General features: G+C 37.4%; 1 protein-coding gene across 1 annotated transcript in view; it reads right to left on the bottom strand.

Moving 5' to 3' along the window:
• The window catches only part of WDFY3 (WD repeat and FYVE domain containing 3), a 341,413-nt gene that overhangs the window by 68,846 nt on the left and 249,847 nt on the right, over positions 1 to 22,720 (bottom strand). Inside the window, exons 42-47 of the mRNA XM_042782046.1 lie at positions 15,815 to 15,868; positions 12,834 to 13,002; positions 8,117 to 8,280; positions 4,283 to 4,431; positions 2,994 to 3,114; positions 1,456 to 1,541 (exon numbers count right to left, since the gene is read on the bottom strand). Coding sequence (XP_042637980.1) covers positions 1,456 to 1,541; positions 2,994 to 3,114; positions 4,283 to 4,431; positions 8,117 to 8,280; positions 12,834 to 13,002; positions 15,815 to 15,868 — 743 coding nt within the window. The remainder of the gene's footprint in view (positions 1 to 1,455; positions 1,542 to 2,993; positions 3,115 to 4,282; positions 4,432 to 8,116; positions 8,281 to 12,833; positions 13,003 to 15,814; positions 15,869 to 22,720) is intronic.

The raw sequence follows: 22,720 nt of genomic DNA, 5'->3' as shown, positions 1-22,720 counted from the left end.
CCATCTTGAAGAAATACAAGAACTAATAGATAACACATCCAAGAAGAATCAACAGAAAACAACTTGATGGACATGAGTGCTTCTGAATGAGTGCCAGATGAATGAGGAAGAAGACACAGAAGCAACAGTGCCAGAAAACAAACTGGCATTAGGCAATCTGGCAGAAAGGTTCTGATTATTCAAGATTGCTTTTAACTCTTTTTAGAACATGGACGCATCTATAATATGGGCACTGAAACTAAAGCAAATGGTGGAAAAAGGACTGACACCTTACAGAAAAATTTTCAGAGAAATGGAAAAGCAAAAAAGTCAGACAGAAATTACAACGTTACTTCTGGAAAATTACACCAGTGTGCTTGTCTCTCCTACCCTCCTTCCACCTCCTCCACCTATGCCACCCTGAGACAGCACAACCAACTTCTCCTCTCCTCAGCCGACTCAACATGAAGGCAAGGATGGAGACTTTTCTGATGATCTACTTCCACTGAATGAACAGTATATAATCATAATGCTGTACAGTGAATAACTTACCTGCTATGCATGTGTGTACCTTTATGTAAAAATCTAATGAACTGCATGGCAAGATTGCATTGATTGTTTATGTTATTGGTAAGGCTTCCAGTCAAAACTAGGCTTTTAGTAAAGATTTGGGGGAGTCACAAGCTATACAAGAATTTTTGACTATGTGGGGAATGGTGCCCCAACCCTCACGTTGTTCAAGGATCAACTGTACTTCTCTAGTATAGTAAACACCATCACCTTTAGAAAACAAGTTAAATAATTGAAAATGAACTTTAGTCACTACACTTAGCTATTCTCATATCTAGGAGGAGTTCTGCATTACCAATCAACATCTATAAGCACTTTACAGGTATTTATTTGAAGAACCACCCTCATTTCCCGTGTGCTCATATGTAATGTTACTGTACTCAGTGATGAGCAGTGTTGCTTGATATTTGTCATTCCTTGTGAAACTAATATGAAACTTCCCTTAGCAAAGAAATTTTCAGGATCTAGAGTACCCTTCAAAGAGCTCTGGTGGCACAGTGGTTAAGTGCTCAGTTGTAAACTGTAAGGTTGGCAGTTCACACCCACAAGAGAAAACTGCTCTGTGAAAGAAAGATATAGCAGCTTGATTCTATAAAGATTACAGCCTTGGAGATGCTATGGGGCAGTTCCACTGTGTCCTATAAAGTCTCGATGAGTCATAATTAACTTAATGGCAATGGGTAGAACACCATTCAAAGAGCAAGACAAAGCCACTCATCCCTCTGATCAGTTCATAAAAGCCTTATTATTCACACACCCAACAGAAATACCTCCAAGTGGCATGGTATACCCTGCTGACTCACTGATCTAAATTCTAGATTTTTAAAAAACTAGTTGAACCAGTAATAGCTCCCCAACTCCCATCCAGTGCCAGATAGCATACAAAGCATTTCTTATAAACAAGACCTTTGATAGACTTTGTTTCTAATTCCTTTCTGGAAAGCAAGGAGATAATTCCGTCCATCTCCAGAGAAAACTTCCACAGCAATAGGCTGAAATTATCAGAGAGAAAGATATTTAAAAAAAAAAAAAAAAAAAAATCAGACATTCACAAACAAGATTATGTATTGCTTTATACACTATGAATTTCTACACTGTTCTAGAAGCTAATTTGTTAACTGAAGAACATTTTTAGAGTTATATATTTCCAGCAGATTAAACAATAAAATAGATTTCTCTTATTCTTCGTATCTTAGTAATTTTAATATAGTAACAAACCTCTACATAAATTTACTAATCATACATTAGCAGGTTTCTTGAAAATTGTTAAGTTTCAATTTAGTACTGGTTTCAATACAGTGATGAAGTATAGCTTATTTAACAAATTTCTGTTGTACATAAGGTTGCTATGAGTCAGAGACGACTTGACAGCACATAACAACACCAGCAGCAAATATTTTACAAGAGGAAGCTTATTTACTTATTTGAACTTTAAATGGAAATGTGGGCATCAAGACAGATACATAACACCTTACTTTGTACAAAAGAAAATAAAGTAAATATCTGGCTTTATTTGAGAAATAAACCAAATCATACTTAGAACAAAATTCTTTTTACTTTTTTTTTTCTTTTTAAAGAATTCTTAAGGAATTTCTTGTTTGGCAGTTTAAAAATCTTAGTCCTGTTCACAAATCCCAGAAAACAATGCCAGGAATATGAGATTCAGGAGGACAGGGATTTTTGTCTATTTCCTTCAATACAATAGTGTCTTGGGTATATGGCCAGATATTCAATGAATGATTTTTAATAAACTAACATCACTGTAAAAATATGTATCATTATGACTTGGAACTGTCTTACATGCAATGGTTTCATCTAGTTTCCAGTTTTACTCTGAGGTAATTACCATTACTATCCTCACTGCACAGAAGAGGAGGACACTGATGGGCACAGGGAGAGTAACGTGACCTGGTCAGAGTAACGTGAGCATGTGGAAAGCTGAGTTTGTACCTCAGCAGTCTGACTCTAGAGCTTTTCTGATTCTACTACAAACATAAATGACTTTTTCCCATTTAGCGAATATTTGGAATCTTGTTTTTAAAGTGTACTCAGGAGATCCATGTTATACGATCATCTTTCAGTGAGGTCTTGTTTTATTTCAGTTATTATACTCTTTCAGGTGGAGTCCGAGATAAAGATACTCTGTAACACATTCTACACTTAGAATTTGTACCTTATGATGTAGTTTTTATATTAAAAGACTATGAAAATGATGATTTGGATAGCTATATGGAAATACAGATAACAAAGATTTAGGCTGCATTTAAAAGAGATGCATCCTATTCAGTTATATTCCCATGTTACATGAGCTTGTCTATCATAGGACCAAGTCTATAGCATAATGTGAATCCTTTAAAGGACTTTTATGGCATGTACTAGTTTTAAAATAATACATCTTCCAAATAAAGGAACATGACAAAAGGATTAGTATTAAACCATCTCACCTGTAAGAGATATCTCCTTTTATGTACTTCTTTGATATCTTCATATGCAAAAATGCTGCAGGTTCTCTTGAGTTGACTGGGGCCTTGCCTGGCTCCTCGAGGGATAATTGGCTCATGCATACTACAGGCAGCCAAGAGAGAAAGGTGAAAAAAATAATCAGAGCCAGAGGTAAACTCACTGCCCAACAAAGAATGTATTTTCAATATTCAAATAAGAGGGAGGGAAGAAGTATTTCAGTTAAAACAAAGAAAGTTTTTAAAAAATCATTTCTTAGCTATTTGGAGTACAAAGCAGGACCTTCTGATGAGTATAATTTAAAAAATCTCATTATTGTAGTCAGGGCTAATTTACTATTGGACTTGATAATTTTAGGGGCCCAAGAAAGTGTTTCAATATTTTTCCATCAAAAGGAAACAACAAACTTTCAGGTAAAAGGAACAATTTTAATATATAATATTACTATATAATATCATCTTTATTTCAAGTTAAAAATATAATTTTTAGTATTTTTGTAGGGAAGAAGGGACCCACAAAAGTCATTATGTGGCCCTGATTATAGCCAAAAGCAATTAATAGGTATGCAAAGCTACACAGGACAGTGTTTGAAGTCTCAGGAATGAACTACCAGGAACATGTCTATATTCACCAGTGCTAGATGTTTAAAATGTAACAGAGAGAGAAAAGGCTTGTTAATTTTCTAAACCTCAAGCTCCTTATCTTCCCTCTAGCTTTGCCTGCTTTCTGGGTTTTGCATTAACCATTTTGCTCCGTCACAGGTGTGGCAGAAGAAAGGAAACAGGTATCCTTGCTTGTGCCTTGGTCACACTGTTTCTAGGGTACTCAGAGCACATGGTTCACTTTTTCATTTTTAGAATATCTGGCAGTAACCTACATTTTCTCAACAACTGTGGATGTCCTGAAATTTTAAGAAAAAAACAAATTACACACTCTGAATAAATTTATCAATGTATAGATTGTAATTCAAGTAACTTGCTACCTAATTGCTAATACAAAAACATATTTTATGTAGTTTTCATACTATCAAGGCAAAGCTTTTTCTTTTTACCTTGAAATAACTGAGTATTACCTTCATGAGTTGGGTCCAACTCGACGGCACATAACAACAACAACAACAACAACCCCCCTCACGAGTACTTAATGACAGACGCACACAAACTTAGAGGTAACAATATGGAAAACACAATTTTTAGATTGAAAAAAATTATGCAACTATATTTCCATCTTATACACATAGCTGTGCTTTCTTTCTCATCATTCATTTACTTACTTTGGAGGTAAGGTTTCAATATCTCTTATTTCCCTGGTTGCTGTCATTGTAAATCCATCAATCACATAAAAATGCTCTTTACCAAAAAGAAGTAGCCCCTCACTGGTATCTAGGCCTTGGACTCGAGCACAGCGGTACATGTGCTGGATCTATAAAGAAAGCCATGAACATCCATTAATATAGCTTTTTAAGAAATCCAGTTAACAAATTTTTTGTATGTAATTGCAGTGTAGTAAATTGACATGGAAAGGTTTTTCTAGCCCCAGTCTTTGTAAGTCCCCCTCTGTCATGAGTAGCTGATTGTTAAAGTTATCCACCTGCTATATTTCTGTTGGAGCAGCAGGAAGCAACCTTCTGGGAAGTTCACTCTCTCTCAGGTGTGCAGAATTCTGATGTCGGGATTGGTTAGTTTTGCCACTCTGCTAGGCTCAAAAAGGAGCCCTCCTAGAGGCAGAAGGTATTTCTCACTGCCAGTTGAGAGATGCACTGCTGAGAAGGACACACTTGCTGAGAGAGAGAGACGTGCTACTGAGAGAGACTGAGTGCATTCCTGAACTTGAATTGTAGCCTGTTGCTTCCTTAATAAATCCCATAATCTCTGAGTTGTGTGTGGCCAGTGCAGTGAATTATTGAACCCAGCAGAGAGGTGGTGGGTGCCACGGGAGGAATGGTTGGTGTCAGGGTTAGTGAAAGGGCTGGAGGGAGGCAGCATGTCTGGCCTCACAGGAATAGGCTTTGGGCTACTGATGCTGATTCTGTCTTTTTCTTGTGGGGTTAGAGGAAGTTAGAAGTTGCTGTCTTCTTGCCCCTTTTGCAATAATGGAAGCAAAATGTTTTTAAACATGCCTTTAATGGCAAGGGAGCTCTGATGGCACAAAGCACCAGCCACTCCTTAGAAGAAAGATTGGGCAATCTACTATTGTAGTGATATTGCCTCAGAAACCCACGGGGGATCACTATGAGTCAGATCTGACTTGATGACTGTGACTTTTTTTGACTTTTAATGGCAAAGGCGCTCTGGTGAGGTAATGGTTAGAACATTTGGCTGCTAACTAAAAGGTCCATGCTTCGAACCCACGAGCCACTCTGTGGGAGAAAGATGAGGCAGTCTGCTTCTATAAAGATTTACAGCCTTGGAAACCTAACAACCAATTCTACTTTGTTCTAAACAGGGTCACTATGAGTCAGAATCAACTCTATCGCAGTGGGTTTGGTTTTCGTTTTAATGGGCAAACAATTTACCAAGGCCGTTACTCTGCTGTGGCATCCCCTTAGCTAAGCATATTAAACCTGAGTTTAAGCCTATTAAAAGGAGTCAACTATGACTGCAGTCTGGTTTGTAGTTGACTTCAGCAAATCCATCAACCCAGTCCGTCCAACTATCCATTCACCCTTCCATCTCTCCAAATATTCACTGAGTGCTTACAATAGTCCATGTACATATGTGCCATGTTCTGTAAGTGATGAATACATTACATAGGATCTTTGCTGTCATGAGGGAAGACAGACACAAGCAGCTTGGGAGGAAAGAGAATTGAGGGATACACGTAAAGAGATCAGAACAGGATTGGGCCCTATGTGAGGTAAGGTGGTAAAGAATGAAAAAGGTCTGCAGAGCCTGGCAACCCTGAATAAATTCCCAGGTTTGTCACTTAACAGCGGTAGGATATGTCAAGTTACTTGATTTCTCTGGGCCTCAGTGCCTTCATTTCTAAATTTCAACAATATCACACTGGGTTTTGAGATAATACACGAGCATGTTAGAAAGTATAGTTCGTTTCTTCCTTAATTGCTCATGTACCTCTTTTTCTGTAACACCCCCTGGAACTATAACTATAGAATCAGTCCCTATTTGCTCCCCTCCTGGATCCTGCTTGCTTGGCAAACTATGGGCCATTGTGAAATGTCAAACCTGGCAGAAGCTGTATTTTCCTCCTAAGAGGGAGGCGTTGCTACCTCTCTGAATCTAAGTATTGTTGTTTATCTAAAGGGAAGTCTCTAGTTCTTAGCAAAAATCCTTTCTTGCTTACATTCAGTTCAACACGAATCAAGTAAAAAATCAGGAACTAAATCTAAGGCAAACAAATATCAAATAAATGTCAGCTTGAACACATTTCCTGCATGATTAAAACTTAAAGCAATTACAGCACAGACTATATTTGTGAAATAAAAGTTTTAAAATTTAAAGCATTAGAAGGTATTTTCTAAAATACACAAATATAAAGTCAATTTTCATTGCAATATGTAAACCATTTCAATAATAAAAGTGTAGAATGTCACAGGAGAAATCATGATGTACTTTAAAAATAACTCAATTGCAATGTTGTATACATGCAGAAAAATGTTCATTTCATAAATGCATGGCTCGAGGAATTTTCAAATGCTAAAAACTCTGTGTGAACAACATCCAGATCAAGAAACAAAATTTTACCAAGAACCCAGAAACTTCTTTTGAGCTTTCTTCAGATTTGATGTCCTTAAATAGTTACAGTCTTTTTATTTTTATATTTTATTTCCATACTAATCAGGTCATACAGTTGAACAGAATTATCTTAATTATATTCCAATTTCTGGTTACTACTTGTTAGTTGGTACGGTCTTAAGCATTATTCCAAGATTTAATATCATAGACAAACCAACATCCTTTAAAAATGTGATGTTGTTGTTGTTGTTGTTATGTGCCGTTGAGTCGGCCCCGACTCATGTGATACTCACTACAATTCATTCATTCATTCTCTTACTTATTCAACCAATTATTCCATCATGGACAAGTTTAATGAGTGTCTTTTATGTGATGAGAATTGTGTAAGGCACTGGGGTTAGGAATAAGGAAAACTGCCTCACTATCTATGGGAAGAGATAATAAGAAATAATTATGATATGATAATATAGAGCATACACAGGCATTAAAAAAGCATAGTAGAGAGGTCTCTAACCAAGCCTAAAACCTAAATAAATAAATAAATAAATAACTCAATGCTGTCAAGTCCGATCCGACTCAGAGTGACCACTCCCCTTTGATTTCCAAGGCAGTATTTCTACGGAAATAGATTGCCCAATCTTTCTGAAGTAGCTGGTGGGTTTGAACAACCAGACTTCTGGTTCACAGAGAAATGCCGCACTACGCCACCAGAGCTCCTTCACCAAGCCTAGGCTGGCACAATAATAATGGAAAGCTTCTCATGTCTTAAAGACATCTAGATAAATAGGTGTATTAAACGGGAGTTACTAAGTTAGAAGTAGCTGTCTGAGGAAAGGAAAAAGGAATTCTGGCAGAAAATATAATGAGTAAAACTGCAGAGTAAAGAAATGTGACAGATATAATCAATAACATCAGTAAAATGAATCTGGGGAGATGAGTACAGGTAGGAGGTTGAAAGAGAAACAGGAACATGAGGCAATGAGTGAGCAGGAATTAAACATAAGATTTGAGGTGATGGTAGATACTGATGAAGTTGCCTATAGGTAGTTATTGGAATTATTGAAGAACAGAGAAAAGATAAAAAAAAGTCAGATTACTGAGTGGATCATCTACATAGATAATGAGATAGAGAATTATGATATGAGGCAGTCTAATAAAGGGTCCAGAGGAAGACAGTGAAATAGGCATTAATTGTTAATACTGTATCCAATGAAACTTTACACTGCTAAGCGTGTTCTGAGAGGCCAGAAAATGAAGATGAGAGAAGAATATCCGATCCAAAAGACTGCTTAACACCACGTTTTGTCAGAGGCTAAAATGATTATGACCACAAGACAGATATGCTACCAGCTTGTCTTGTAATTTAGAAATGAGTTACTTCAATACAATCCTTCTTTTTGGAAGCACAGTACCTTTTCTCCTTCCTCTAATAGGCGCAGTAAGGTTGCATTGTCTGTTTTTTCTTCTTCTTCTATAGAGCTGCCCTCAGCAATCTGGTCTTGTAGCTGCTCCTGGTTTTCCTCATCTCCTCCATCAGGTGCAGATCGAGACCGTTTCAGAGGAGGCTTAACTAGACCTACAGTATAATAACCAACATGGTTATGTGACTATGTGGAGGCCATTTGGTGGACCAGAGTAGCCTCATCCAGTCCCTCCTACAGATTCCCAATTTGAGACAACTCTGAAAGGCATAGGGAGGCAGCACATCAATGGTTAACAACATGGACTCTGGATTTAAACAGTTACACGACCTTGGAAAGGCTATTTACCCTCTTTCAACCTCAGTTTTTCATTGATAAAACCAAGGCAGGAATGCTATCTCCCTCAGGAGGTTGTCAGAGGACTAAATGAAGTAACTCACGTAAAGTGCTTAGCACTGTGCTTAATACAGAGGAAGTTCTTGAAAAGTGTAAGATGATGATGGTGATAAACAGAGAACTGAGCACTGACAGATGTCATTGAGGGGGGTACCATGAGTAAATGATCACCTACTATCAGAAACAAAAATAAAAAACAAGTTATAAACACAAACACAAGAGGACCCACCTACTTGGAGGGCCTATTAAGACCATTTCAAGCCTCATTTCACAAGCAGCGTATGGTCATTCTTGCATGAATGAAATGTGGTCAAATCATAAAGTTATGATGAACGAGAACAGAATTCTTTATAATACAAGGACTGATTAAGAAATGGCTACAGAAGTAGAGAGTGCACCCAAGAACATGTATAGGGTTAGCAGACAGTGGTCGAATAACTTTATGTGTATGATCTGAATTCCCAGGTGTATAATGGGGCTGACAAGGGGCAATGTTGTGGTCACTGCTTGGTCACAGCCAGCTACCCAGAGGGACCGAGTAGTTGAACCTGTGGGTTCAGGACCATATTTGCAGAGGACATCAAGCTCAATTGGCATAACATACTACACAAATCATTGTTCCACCTTCTACTGTGGCGAGTAGCGACTGAGATCTTAAAAGCTTGCAAGCTGCCATCTAGATGCAACGATGAGTCTCTCCTCATCCAGAGCCAAGAAGAATGAAGAAAACCAAACATTCATGGAAACAATCAGTCCTAGCGACTGGTACACCATCCAATCTGCAGCCTATAATACTATGAGACCAAAGAAACAGACAGTGCTCAGCTACTACTGTCAACCACTTGGAAGAGGATCTTTGTAGGAGATCCTGGATAGACAGGGGGAACAATGTGGAACAAAACTCAAAATCATTTGGAAAAAAAAAAGTGGGGAACAAGTTTGATGGCCCGATGGAGCCTGGTGGAACCACTGACACTATGGCCCCTAGCTGCCCTTCAGGTCTGGAATTGAATGCACACCTGTGGCTTCCAGCCAAGCAATAGACAGGCATACTAGTTGAGCATTTACCTGAGGTAGGTACACTCTTTGGAGAGAACAAGCAAGAGAGAAAGAAGGGCTGCTCAGGCACAGGGAGACAGCTCAGGGGGTAGGAGTGCATGGAGGGATGGACACAGGGAAGTGGTAGCTATTGGGAGGAAGTGGGAGAGGAGATGTTGCATTGTGCTAAATTGTGGTCAATGTCATGAGACAAAGTGTATGTGATCTGCTGTATGGAAAGTGTATTTGCTTTGTAAATTTTCACCCAAATCACAATTAAAAAAAAGAAATAAAAAAAAAGAATTTATGAAAGAAAAAAAAGGCTACATTTTTATTACTTTACCAATAATCAAAGGAGGTGAAACTAGTATCAATTGATGACAGTAACCAGTGAGATCCCAAAGTATAGGAAGCACCCAAAATATACTCTAAACTGAACAATAAATTACACATTCTTTAGTTGTACCATCAAAAGTAATATTACAACTGTAACATTATAGCTGTTCTAATTTTGGAAAAGCATAAATCACCTTGTTAAAGTCTTATGCTTTGAACATTATCAGAGATTCTGTTTTTCCTTGAGAAGAACCCTATTTCCATATATGAATGGCAGTATAGTCAGTAAGGACTGTTGAACACCACTCACAAGTGGGGAAATACAGCTGCATTATTTTAAGTGTTATGAATCGAAATTTACATCTCCATGTTTAGCCCAATACCTTGCAGCATACTATAGTAGGGACACTAATATTACATGTTTATTTTTTTGCTCAATTAGAAATTAGGAAGATGAGGTCCACAGAAGTTAAGTGCTAATGACCCAAACATAAGTCAATTGACTACTCTGTGGATTATACCTTGGCTTATAACCAGTGACTACAGCATCGGACCCACCTTAATAATTTTTCTGATGTAATGTCAAAAAAAAACTAGTGGTAGTTAAGGCTATGAGTCAACTTGGCTGGGCCCAGGTTTTTGAGTGGCTTGGCAACTGGATGTAGTTATTCCCCTGATCAAATTGGGTAATTAATTCCATGGTAAGATCTGCTATGAAACCTTCATCAGTGGAAGGGAAGCTGCCTTTGGGATGAGGCCTGCTTCCAGTATATATGAAGAGCTTTGGGAAAGGTCTCTGGCTTTTTGGCACATCTGGGACCTACATTTGGCTGAGTCTTCATCTCCAGTTCCTGGACTCAAACCAGTGGCCTGCCATGTTGCCTGCTGATCTTGGGATTGTTCCTGGACTTGAGGCAGTGGTCTGCCATCACTGCCTACTGATCTTGGGATTGTGCCATTTGACTTGCTGACCTTGGATGTGCCAGCCTCAGATGCCTGAGTTAGGAGACACCTCTAGCTCTAGTGGGCCTAGAATAGGAGGCAGAGCTGAAGCCCAAAGTTAAGGGTTCTTCACCCAGCTGCTAGAGTCAGAATTTGAAATTGACTTATAGCCTCCTAAACTGTAAGAGAATAAATTCCTGGTTGTTAAGCTATCCACTTGTGCTATTTCTGTTACAGCAGCACTACAGAACTAAAACAGTTTCAAACTGTGTTTAACTACTAACATTTTCAAGGATTACTTGAAATGTTAGAGCAGTTACATGATATAAATCACAGTCATCAGAAAAGAGAGAATAGGTATATTATGATAATGAGAACCAGTTATCAGAGATTTGGCAGGGCATTTTTTGTTGATAAAGTTTTATACTACTAGTTTTTTAATAGAATCAGATCTTAATTTACAGATACTAATCCACATTATATAGGAGCTCTGGTAGCATAGTGCCTAAAGGCACTTGACTGCTAACCAGAAGGCTGGCGGTTCAAACCCACCAGCCACTCCTCGGAAGGAAGGTTGGGCAATCCTACTTCCGTAGTGATATTGCTTCGGAAACCCAAGGAGGGGTCGCTATGAGTTGGGGCCAACTCGACGGCAAATAACAACAACAATCCACATTGTAGAGATTTATTTATAGAATATGCTAAGATTTTTGAATTTATGCTGAATCAATCTTAAAAAAGTTAAACGATTGATTTACTTATTCAATATTGACTGAATCTCCACTTTGTGCTAGGCATGTGCTAAAAGCTATAAGGTAAGAAATGACTTCTAACCTTGAGAAAATCATAGTTTAGAAAAAGACTGTGATAGTTGGAGCTGTGTGCCAACTTGGCTAGACCACAGTTTTGTGGTTTAAGCAACTGTGATGTGGGTTGTTCCAATGACAGGATCAGATGTATATGTTTTGAGCAGCCAATCCATTGAAAGGGAGTTTCCCTAGGGGTGTGGCCTGTTTCTAGTATATTTATGAACATCCTGGGAAAAGAGACATTCTTTTGTGGATCGGGATTTTGTTGTGCTTCCTACAACTGTCTGTGAGCGAACAATCCACCATTAGGCTTGGGGATCTTGGATTAGTCATTTGTTAGAGTCAACAGCCGGTATACTGCCTGCCAACCAACCTTGAGCTCCTCAGCCCCTGCAGCTGTGTGAGTTGGGAAAAGCTTCCAGCTTGACATTTGACCCAAGAACTTTGGACCTGCCAGTTTCTGTAAGTGTGTGAGCCATTTTCCTAAGATAAATTTCTCTTTCTCTCTCTATATAAGCTTTACTGGTTTTGTTTCTCTAGAGCACCCAGTCTAACACAAAGACCAACTTAGGAAGAGATGAAACACATCACTAGAATTGCCTTAACACAGATAGGAGCAAAGTGCTGTCACTGGACAGAGATGCCAAAAAAGCTTCAGAGAAGGATGGTTTGATATTCTACCAGTGTTTCCAAGACTAGATACAGAACATGGTTAGCCTGTAGGAAGGAAGAAGTACCACAGCTTGAGGGCACATGTATGTAAAAGTACAGACTAAAAAAGTCCACGTCATTTTTGTCTAATTAATAATCTAATGCATATTCTACTAAAATCTTGGGAGTTTGGATTTGGGATAATCCCTGTCACTTCACAGGGATTATTATTTCTTATTGTTGGCTAACATACCCTAGTGACACATTCAGTAGTTGTTTAATTTTATAAATATGAAATCAGTTATCACAGCTTTAACTCAATCTTGGGAATATTACCAAATAAAGTGCAAAAATATTAAGGCAATGGGCACATAACATGCATCTCGAGGCAATAAAGAGGAGCCAGTCTCTCTAATATGCATGAATACTTTCAAGGTTGGTCCTGCTATTTATCATTGCTCATATTTTCATGTAAAATTCAAATATAAAAAATGTTCCAAAATGATATTTAATCAAAATCAAAGATGAAAGCCGACCTTTGACCTTAGCAATTGTGTCTTCACCGTGCTCTGGCTCTTGCTGAGTAGCTTCACCTTCTGAACTCTCTACGATGGTATCTTGGACAATGGCTGGATTGCCAGAGGCCAGGCGCATGTAGTATTCTTTACTGTCATAACTTACGGCTCTTCTGTATCGAGCAGGTTTCTAAGAAATAATATAAAAAAAGGACTCAGAAAATTAACTACAAGGATTAAAATACAAGTTTTCTGAGGAAAGATATTATGCCAAGACTTTGTTAGGTATTATTTTTGTAGGGGCTTTTAAGAGACAGTATATTCACAGACTTTCAAGTCAAGTAAATTCATGGACTTTCAGGTTAAGTGTATCTATTTTTAAACTCCACTGATTGTTAAAAGACATACATAGAACACCAACAATATTTCTGTTTTGTTCTTTCCAAAGCAGAAGTAATCCCTAGACAAACAAAGTACAATACATCCACACTGCTGTATCAGAAACCTTCCTCAACTGGTAAAGAGAATATGCACTAGTGCAGAGCAGGGAACTGTAAGGGAACGTCTAGTTTGTAAGGAGTCTCAAGAGAAGTAAGTAAGTCAAGCATAAAGGTCCATCCATTCAGTTAGAATAAGCTATGTGAATGTTCACTTCAGACACTTAGAGACAGTGACTCAAAACTGTTCTCTTTCCCATTTGCCAGGTTTTGTTGGAACTCTGGAAATGGCCCAAACCTTATTCAGATCCTTCTGAAAGTCTTGACCCAACATGGAGTACACTAGCTTCAGTCCAGATGCCCTGCCCATTACTGCAACTGTTCCCTCCCATTGGCTAAAGAATTCTTGTTGTTTGTTATGCAAAAAAAGTATGATCAATAAACCTAACTAATGGAGTGAGTATGGAACTCAAACTCACTACTATCGAGTTGAATCCGACACTCAGCTACCCCTCCTTGTGTTTATGAGGTGGTATCTCTACGGAAGTAGATTGCCCAACCTTCCTTCCAAGGAGTGGCTGGTGGGTTTGAACCACCAGCCTTCTGGTTAGCAGTCAGATGCCTTAGGCATTACACTACCAGAGCTCCCATGAGTATGGAAAGCACATATAAAAGTCTGTTTTGAAGAAAAAATCCTTTATCTAAAAACATCAGGGAAACAATTTTTTGATATATAATACACAGACATTTCAGGTTCCCCAATTGACCTAAAGACATTTTTTTTTCTCTCTTCTTTTTAAAATAATGTAGATAATAAGAAATTATGGTCTAAAATATCCTACAAAATTTAAAATCAAAGATGGAAGAGTTTATTCATCTTCCTTCAATCACAATTAGATTCAGACACTGGATTAACAATTAGGAAAAAGAATTTGAAACATGCCTTAAAAATTTGCCTTTGCATTATTTTATTTCTTCTTTTCTATGAATAATGTGATGATTAATTTAATGTTGTCAATTGGCTAGGGCACGGTGCCCAGTTGTCTGGTCAAACATAGTCTAGATGTTGCCATGAAATATTTACATGTGATTAAATCATTTGGCCTCAAATAAAGCAGCTTAGATTCCATAATGTGTGTGGGCCTCATGCAATCACTTGAAAGCCTTATGAACAGAAAGAAGGTTTCTCTAGGGAGTATTCTGCCTCCAACCTATAAATACATATCTTGCCAAAATTTTCTTTCTTGCCAACCAACTATTTATTGATTTTGGGATGAAAGATCTCCTAAATTTCCAGTCTGTTGCCTGCTACCAGTTTTGGACTTGTTAGTCTCCATAGTCATGTGAGCTATTTTGTCAAAATAACACGTGTGTGTGTGTGTGTGTGTGCATGCACATACACAGAAACACACACACACATATTTACATGAATTCTAACTAAAGTGGAAAGCAAGTACCCAATTGAATAGAGTTTTTGCACTGAAATACTGAAGCAGTTTTGAAAAATTCAGTTTGGTAAGAAAAATACCAAACTGAAGCATACTGCCCTTCTTTAACTACACACACCCCGCCAGGGAATGAAGAGCACTATAAGCTGAGGAATGATATGCAGCAAATGGAAATTGAAAAATACTAGGTGGAACAAGTAAGTATTAAAATAATTTAAAGATAAAAACACAATTATGGGAGGAACAATCTGATGAGCAAACTAATAACATTGTAATTCTTGGAAAATAACAGCAGTAAACTTTGTACCATAACAATTCTTAAGAGGTATGACAATATTCATCAATACAAGAACTCAAAATTGCCTCATTTTTTTAAAAGATGAAAGCAGAGTTAGTGATGGGCAAGACAATGAATTAATAGATGTGGGACAGCATCTACTGCTTAGTGACTTTATATACAGATTTAAACTTGAAGTACAAAACTTTCCCTTAAGTAACTTTAGGTACATTTTTGTGTTTTTAAGAATTAAATCTTTTACTAAATTGAATCTTTAAAATTAAAGTCTTTTTTAAAATTAAAGTATGGAAACTTTCTGGACAGTGAAAAAAGTTACACATTTTTCAAATTAATTAAACTAAAAGTGTATTTTAGAAAAGTGATCACACTGTCGTGTAATAAATTTGCACCAGTTCTTTATGAAAGAAAAAACAATTTTAAGAGGATACTTTCGCATTCTTGAAATACATACTCTTCAGTATGTAAATGAATGACATGTGTAATTGAAAAAAGACGTCACAGGCTGCCCATTACTAACAAGCCTCAGAATTTGTTAGTTTATGTGTGAAGCAATACACATTTTATTGTGAAAGCAGGGAAAAAACAAACAAACAAACTCAGCCTGTTAGTGAGCAGTACACAAACTCCAGGAAGAGCTAATTAGAATTAAGCTGAGAGAGAGGAGAGCAACATCTCTCAGCATGAATGAACTAACTAGGCAATTCCAAGGACCTTACAGAAAGAGCAAATCAGAAACCAACCTTTTAAGTTAGTCTAGTCTACCATGCACTAAAAAAACTTCAAGTATTTTGCATTCTCTTATAGTAATTTGTGTTTTACCTTTTGAGGAATGGTATCATCGGGTGCCTCAGGCTGTTTACTTGGGATCTCAGACTGAAAATAGGGTGTTAAGTGTAGACATATCAGAAAAACAAAAACAAAAACCAACTTAAAGCAGAACACAAAAATAAAAATTTTCTTCAGGACTGTAAAGAATTTGGAATATATAGTCACTCAGAGGACATAAATATGATATCCTAACTGCTTGAAATAATGACCATGCATCTTGTAATTCTTTTCTCAATTATCAAAAGTAATTTTAAACCCTTAAATAAACAAAAATTCTCAGTGCTACTAAACAGGACAAATGCTTAAAAATCACATAGACAAAACCCCAGCACAGGCCATCAACTGTCATGAATGATATATGAGCAACTCTTTATATGATTTTAAAAGGAAAAAAAATCTGAAATGCTACCTAATATCTTGTATCCACCTTGTCACTGTGCTCACCACCAGATCTGTGTTATAATAGAAGCAACTAAGTTAAAGTTTTATCTCCAATAACATAGGAAATCACTAAGTACTTGTTCATGAAAAACAACCCTCCCATGAAAGTTCAAAGGCCTACTTCTCTCATTGCTCTCATGGATACAATCCCAGAAAAGCTGAAAGCAGAAGGCAGACTACATCCTCAGCCCCTAAACCTAAGTGTGTAAAGAGTACTTTTTTAAAGAATTAAGCTGCTGCTTTATATTTTATTCCCAGAATATAATCCTGATTATAAAGAAGACAATTTCCACTGAGCTGTAGAATACCTAGCATGTACATGTAAATACACAGATAACTACAGACAGATAAAACAGACCCACGGACTACTACCAACTTTTCTTCCAACTCATGGTTTGTACCTGGAGATGACTTCCAGCAGCATGATTACAGCAAACATGAGAAGGCAAAACATTTTCACAAATTTTTGCTTTCTCAGCCAAACTAAACACTGGGTTAGTGGACCATAACTTAAAAATACTTCACAAGGATTAATAAATACTTCTCTTTAAAAAGCACAGTTTTAAAAGCATACCTTATATATAAGGTTGCTTTCAGGGATGATAAAAATGCTCTGAAGATAGGTAGTAATGGTTGTCAAACTCTACAAACATACTAAAAATTACTGAATGCTCTAAACAAGTGACTTTTATGGTAGGTGACTATATCTCAAGCAGTTATTAAAAAGTGTATCATACAAAAAAATCTGTAAAATGTTTGATATTAATGTTCAATAACTTGATGGGGCCTGACGTACACAAAATTTGTGCATTTCAATGTATGCAAATTTTACCTTAATTAAAAAAGAATTTTAAACAAATATTAAACTCTAATGTTGTTCATGTAGACATGTTTAGGGGCAAAAAGGACTGATTTCTGCAACTTGATTTAAAGTTAATAAAAAAATAGGGTAGATTAGTGGATAGATATGTGACAAACCAATACATCAAAATAGATCAATTCTATCAAAAAACCTATGTTCACTATATATTCCACTATATCTCTCTAACTGGAACATGGGCAGGGTCTACCATGTACACTCTTATATTTTCCATGTAGCACATGCTATATACTACTAGTTTAATACATATTTGGTCATTGGTCCACTGAATGACAGAGTTTATGATATTACTAACAAGTACAGATTCGATAGCAACGATACATGTTACATAATTATAGTATTATCATGTTGTTGTTAGGTTGTTATGTGCCGTCGAGTCAGCCCTGACTCATAGCAACCCCTCCTTGGGTTTCCGAGGCAGTATCACTACGGAAGTAGGATTGCCCAACCTTCCTTTCGAGGAGTGGCTGGTGGGTTTGAACCGCCAGCCTTCTGGTTACCAGTCAAGTGCCTTAGCCACTATGCTACCAGAGCTCCCAGTATTATCATAGCTCCCATTTATTTAAAAAATTCACATTACTAAATTATCATGCTTACACAGACATCCAAATTTCTCAGTCAGGATTTCTAATAAGTAATTTAATAGACCCTTTACTTCAGATGTTTTTATAATGCTAGAAATAAAAATTCATGAATGAGTTGCTCAGCTTCTATGAGCTTTGTGACATCTATATATCATATTTAAAAATATGTAGCAGCAGCCAAAAGAGATTCCCTTAATTAGAAAAGGAACCTTAAAGTAAATCATTTGCCCTCTTGCCTCTGAACAGTCCAACATTAATAGGTAGACAGGTAGGTCTTTTTACCCTAATCATCTCTGCAAAGAACAGCAAATTTATTATTCTGTGGAGATAGCAGAATTAAAAACAAGTTTTACTGGATAGAGTGGGAGAACAATGTGGAATAAAACTCAAAATCATTTAAAAAAAAAAAAAAAAGGACCAGGTTTGCTGGTCTGATAGAGCCTGGTGAAACGCCTGAGAGACTATGGCCTAGCTGCCCTTCAGGTCTGGAATTGAAACCACCCCTGTGGCTTACAGCCAAACAAAAGATAGGCATATGAGCTGAACACTTGTATCAGGTAGATACACTCCTTGGAGAAATCAATCATGGGAGAACAGAAGGGCAGTGTACACATGGGGAGACAGCTGGTGGGGAGCAGGAGTGCATGTGAGGGAAAGACACAGGGAAGAGGTAACTATGGGGAGGAAGTGGGTGAAGAGCTGTTATATTGTGGGAAATTACAGTCAATGTCATGAGACAAAATGTGGATGAACTGCTGTATGGAAAATAAATTTGCTCTGCAAACTTTCACCCAAATTACAAAAAAACTTTTTCTAAAAAATCAAGTTTTAGTATTTAAATATAATTTTTAAATCAAGAGCGTAATATGGGGTCTTACTCTATTTCCTGAGATTCAGACTAATGAGAAACTTGCTTAAAAATAACCAAAACCAAACCAAACCAAACCAAATGCAGTGTCGTCTAGTTGGATCTGACTCATAGTGACCCCTCCTCGGGTTTCCGAGGCAATATCACTACAGAAGTAGATTGCCCAACCTTCTTTCTGAGGAGTGGCTGGTGGGTTTAAACCACCAGCCTTCTGGTTAGCAGTCAAATGCCTTAGGCAGACTTTGTATTTTTATCATATCAATCTCAAGTTCACATTTTAACACAATCTATAACCCATTATATTACATAAAATATAGAATTACAGTGCAACTTAGTGTAGCTATTTTAATTACGGAAATTACCTGCCCTCCTCCCGAGAGAAATTACTGTGCAGAAAGGATAGATTATTTTCAACTTGTACCATTTTCAACATGTTCTGAGAACATTAAAAACAATCATTATAATTATTGCTTCACTAAAATAATTTTACTTGATAAAATTTCAAAGTTATTAAGTCTGTAGAAACTGAAATAATAAGATGTATTCTACATCCTCAACACAAAGAAAACAAAAATCCTTACAACTGGATCAATAAACAACATCATGACAAATGGAGAAAAGACTGAAGTTGTCAAGAATTTCATTTTACCTGGATCCACAATCAATGCCTATGGAAGCAGTAGTAAAGAAATCAAATGATCTATTTAAAGTGTTTAAGAGCAAAGATGTCACTTGGAAGACTAAGGTATACCTAACCCAAGCCATGGTATTTTCTAAAGCCTCATGCATTGAGAGCTGGACATTGAATACGAAAAGCCACAAAAGAATTGATGTATTTGAACTGTGGTGCTGATGAAGAATATTAAGTGTACCATGGGCTACTAGAAGAATGAACAAATCTGTCTTGGAGAAAGTACAGCTTGAATGCTCCTTAGAAGCGAGAATGCCAAGATTGTGTCTCTCACGCTTTGGTGATGTTGTCAGAAGGCACCAGTCCCTGGGGAAGGATATCACACTAGGTAGAGGGTCTCCAGTGCTGTAGTGGTTAAGGCATCTGACTGCTAAACAAAAGGCTGGTGGTTTGAACCCACCAGCCACTCTATGGAAAGAAGATGAGTTAGTCTGCTTCTATAATGTAGGTCACTATAAGTTGTTACTGACTTGATGGCAGTGAGTAAAGGGTCAATGGAAAAGGGGAAGGAAGATCTTTAACAAGATGGACTGAAACAGCAGCTGTGATGACAGGCTCAAGGATGGCAATGTTTGTAAGGATGGCGCAGGACCAGGCAGTGTTTTGTTCTATTGTCCATAGGGTTGCTATAAGTCGAAACAGACTTGACAGCATCTAACAACAACATTCTATATCCTAAAACAAACTTCTAATTTAAAAATTCAATACTCTGAATAATAGGTGTTTTTCATACAACATGTAATATTATTATCAAGATTAAGAAATGAGATTTTAATGACTAAATAATCAATTGATTCATTTCTAAACAGCAAAGATTTTAAGAAAAGAAATTAACTTTTTAAGTTTCACTGTATTCGTCCAGCTTAAGCAATTGTACAAAATACTTCAATGTTGTTTGGAACAGTAATTATTCTTAATAAGACAAAACATCAAATTATTTGCACTTTTTCTAAGTAAAAGCTGTTTTGTGTACTAACCAAACCAAACTCACTGCCATCGAGTCAAATCTGACTCATAGCAACCCCTCCTTGGGATTCCAAGGCAGTATCTCTATGAAAGTAGATGTCCAACCTTCCTTCCGAGGAGTGGCTGGTGGGTTTGAACCACCAGCCTTCTGGTAAGCAGTCAAATGCCTTAGGCACTATGCCACCAGAGCTCCCTTTTGCGTAGTAAGAGGCTTCAAAATAAAGCAATCTTTAGGTTGGTATATATCTGTTTTATTGCACAATCTAATGATTGGGTTTTATAAATATATATAAGCAAGGAGGGCCACAAAGTCATGGGAGCTGAAAGGGAAGTAGCAATTGATCTCTAACCCTGGAAAACAGTACTTAAATATTTCAGGCAGAATTATGAAGTTAATAAAGATTAAACTTTAAGAGCCCTCATTTCCCATGCTTAAGTTTCAGAACCTTGGAAGAGAGGCTGTAATAATTTTGCATCATAATTTTATGATCTTTTTCCTTAATGAGCCTTCCCCAAAACTGTATAAACTGTGGGCCCTATAAAATCTGGTTACCAGCCCTTTTTAAAGGCAAAATTTAGGATTTAGATTTAGGAAAAGTCTATAGAATGTTAAACAGGAAGCAGTAGAAACAAAGTACACCTTAAGCCCAGATGACAGAAGGCTGATGGTCCATTCACTGGACATTATTAAGTACTAGGTGCTCAGCTAACAGCTGTGAGACAAATTCTAGGATTTTTATTTTTGTCTAAAAGTTACAGTATATGGATAATGTCACAAAACAGGGAAACATCAGAATTGTTTCTCTTTCAAAAAAGACTCAACTATACTTACTACTCCACTGCTTAGTAACTGTGACCCAGAAGGGGTCCTGTAACTTCTTCAGGTTTCAGTTCCTCATTTATAAAATAGGGATAATAATTTAGAATTAAAAACAACAACAAACAATTGGATACAATTGGATAGATGGGTGGACAGGCTGAACTATTAAGTATGTCTTTGCAGGAGGGAGTATGCCCAAGACCATGTATAGGGTTGGCAGACAATGTTTCTACAAGTGTATTAGTATGTTCTGTAAGAATTCCCAGGTATGTAGTAAAACTGACAAGGGATAAGGGTCACTTCTTGGCCACAGCCAGCTACCCAGAGAGAGCAAGTAGTTGGTCTTTTGGGTTCGGGACCATAGCCGCAGGGGACATCAAGCTCAACTGGCAAAATATACTACACAAAACATCATTCCACATCCTACTTTGGTGAGTAGCAACTAGGATCTTAAAATTTTGCAAGTGGCCACCTAGATGCAACACTGGGTCTCTCCTCGTTCAGAGAAAAGAAGAATGAAGAAAATCAAAGATGTATGGAAACAATTAGTCCAAGTGACTGGTACACCATGCAATCAATCCTCAGCCTATATAACTATGAGACCAGAAGAAAGAGATGGTGTGTCCGGCTACCACTGTCAACCACTCAGAGGGGGTTCTATGTAGATCTTGGATAGAGAGGGAGAACAATGTGGAGCAAAACTCAAAACCATTAGAAAAGAAAAAAAAGGGCCCAGGTTTGTTGGTCTGATAGAGCCTCATGGAACCACTGAGAGTATGGCCCCTAGCTGCCCTTCAGATATGGAATTGAACTCCCTATTGTGCGTTCCAGGCAAACAAAAGACAGGCATATGAGGTGAACACTTACATTAGGTAGATACACTCCTTGGAGAGATCAATCATGGGAGAATGGAAGGGCTATGTATGCAAAGGGAGACAGCTCAGAGGACAGGAGTACATGGAGGGAAGTACACAAGGAAGAGGTGTAGTATAGGGAGGAAGTGGGAAGAGAGCTGTTGCACTGTGGGTAATTGTAGTTAATGTCATGAGCCAAAGTGTATGTGAGCTGCTGTATGGAAAGTGAATTTGCTCTTTAAACTTTCACCCCAATCACACACACACAAAAAAAAAAAAAAAAAGGAGTTGCTTTTGGTAAAAGTCTGTAAAAATGGATTCTGTTTATATAGAGCTCCAGTATTAGAATTATAGTGCTTTAAATGATAGTTATACTAAACACGGCATTCTTGACAGAAGTGAATACCTTTGAGAAGAGTAGATTTTAGACAGCTATCTTACAATACCTTAAGTAAGTATATGTAAGCAGGGTCTAAGACTTATACTCTGAGTACCATCACGACAGAGGTTATGCCCATAAACAGAATAAATGGACTGAGGCTTCTGGTGGAGAAAAAGAAGAGGCACTTGAACAACAGAAGGTACCTCACAAAACATGACCTAAACTATTCATTAGGAACCGCTTGTTTCAAGTTATCATTATAAATTTTAGTTAATTTGATGAAAGAAACAAAATATGCAGTTATGAATGGGAAAGCTCTTAAACCATGAGGCTTTTGAAGTGAACTTTTTAATAGTAAATAGTAAAAGGAGCTTTGACAGCACAGTGCCTAAGGCATTGACTGCTAACCAA

This window comes from Orycteropus afer, unplaced genomic scaffold (assembly GCF_000298275.1).
Source record: "Orycteropus afer afer isolate SDZICR_OR568_19922 unplaced genomic scaffold, OryAfe1.0 scaffold00227, whole genome shotgun sequence".
NCBI classification, from domain to species: domain Eukaryota; kingdom Metazoa; phylum Chordata; class Mammalia; order Tubulidentata; family Orycteropodidae; genus Orycteropus; species Orycteropus afer.
Note: the sequence above shows the minus strand (reverse complement) of the source record. Positions and strands in the feature narration are given on the sequence as shown.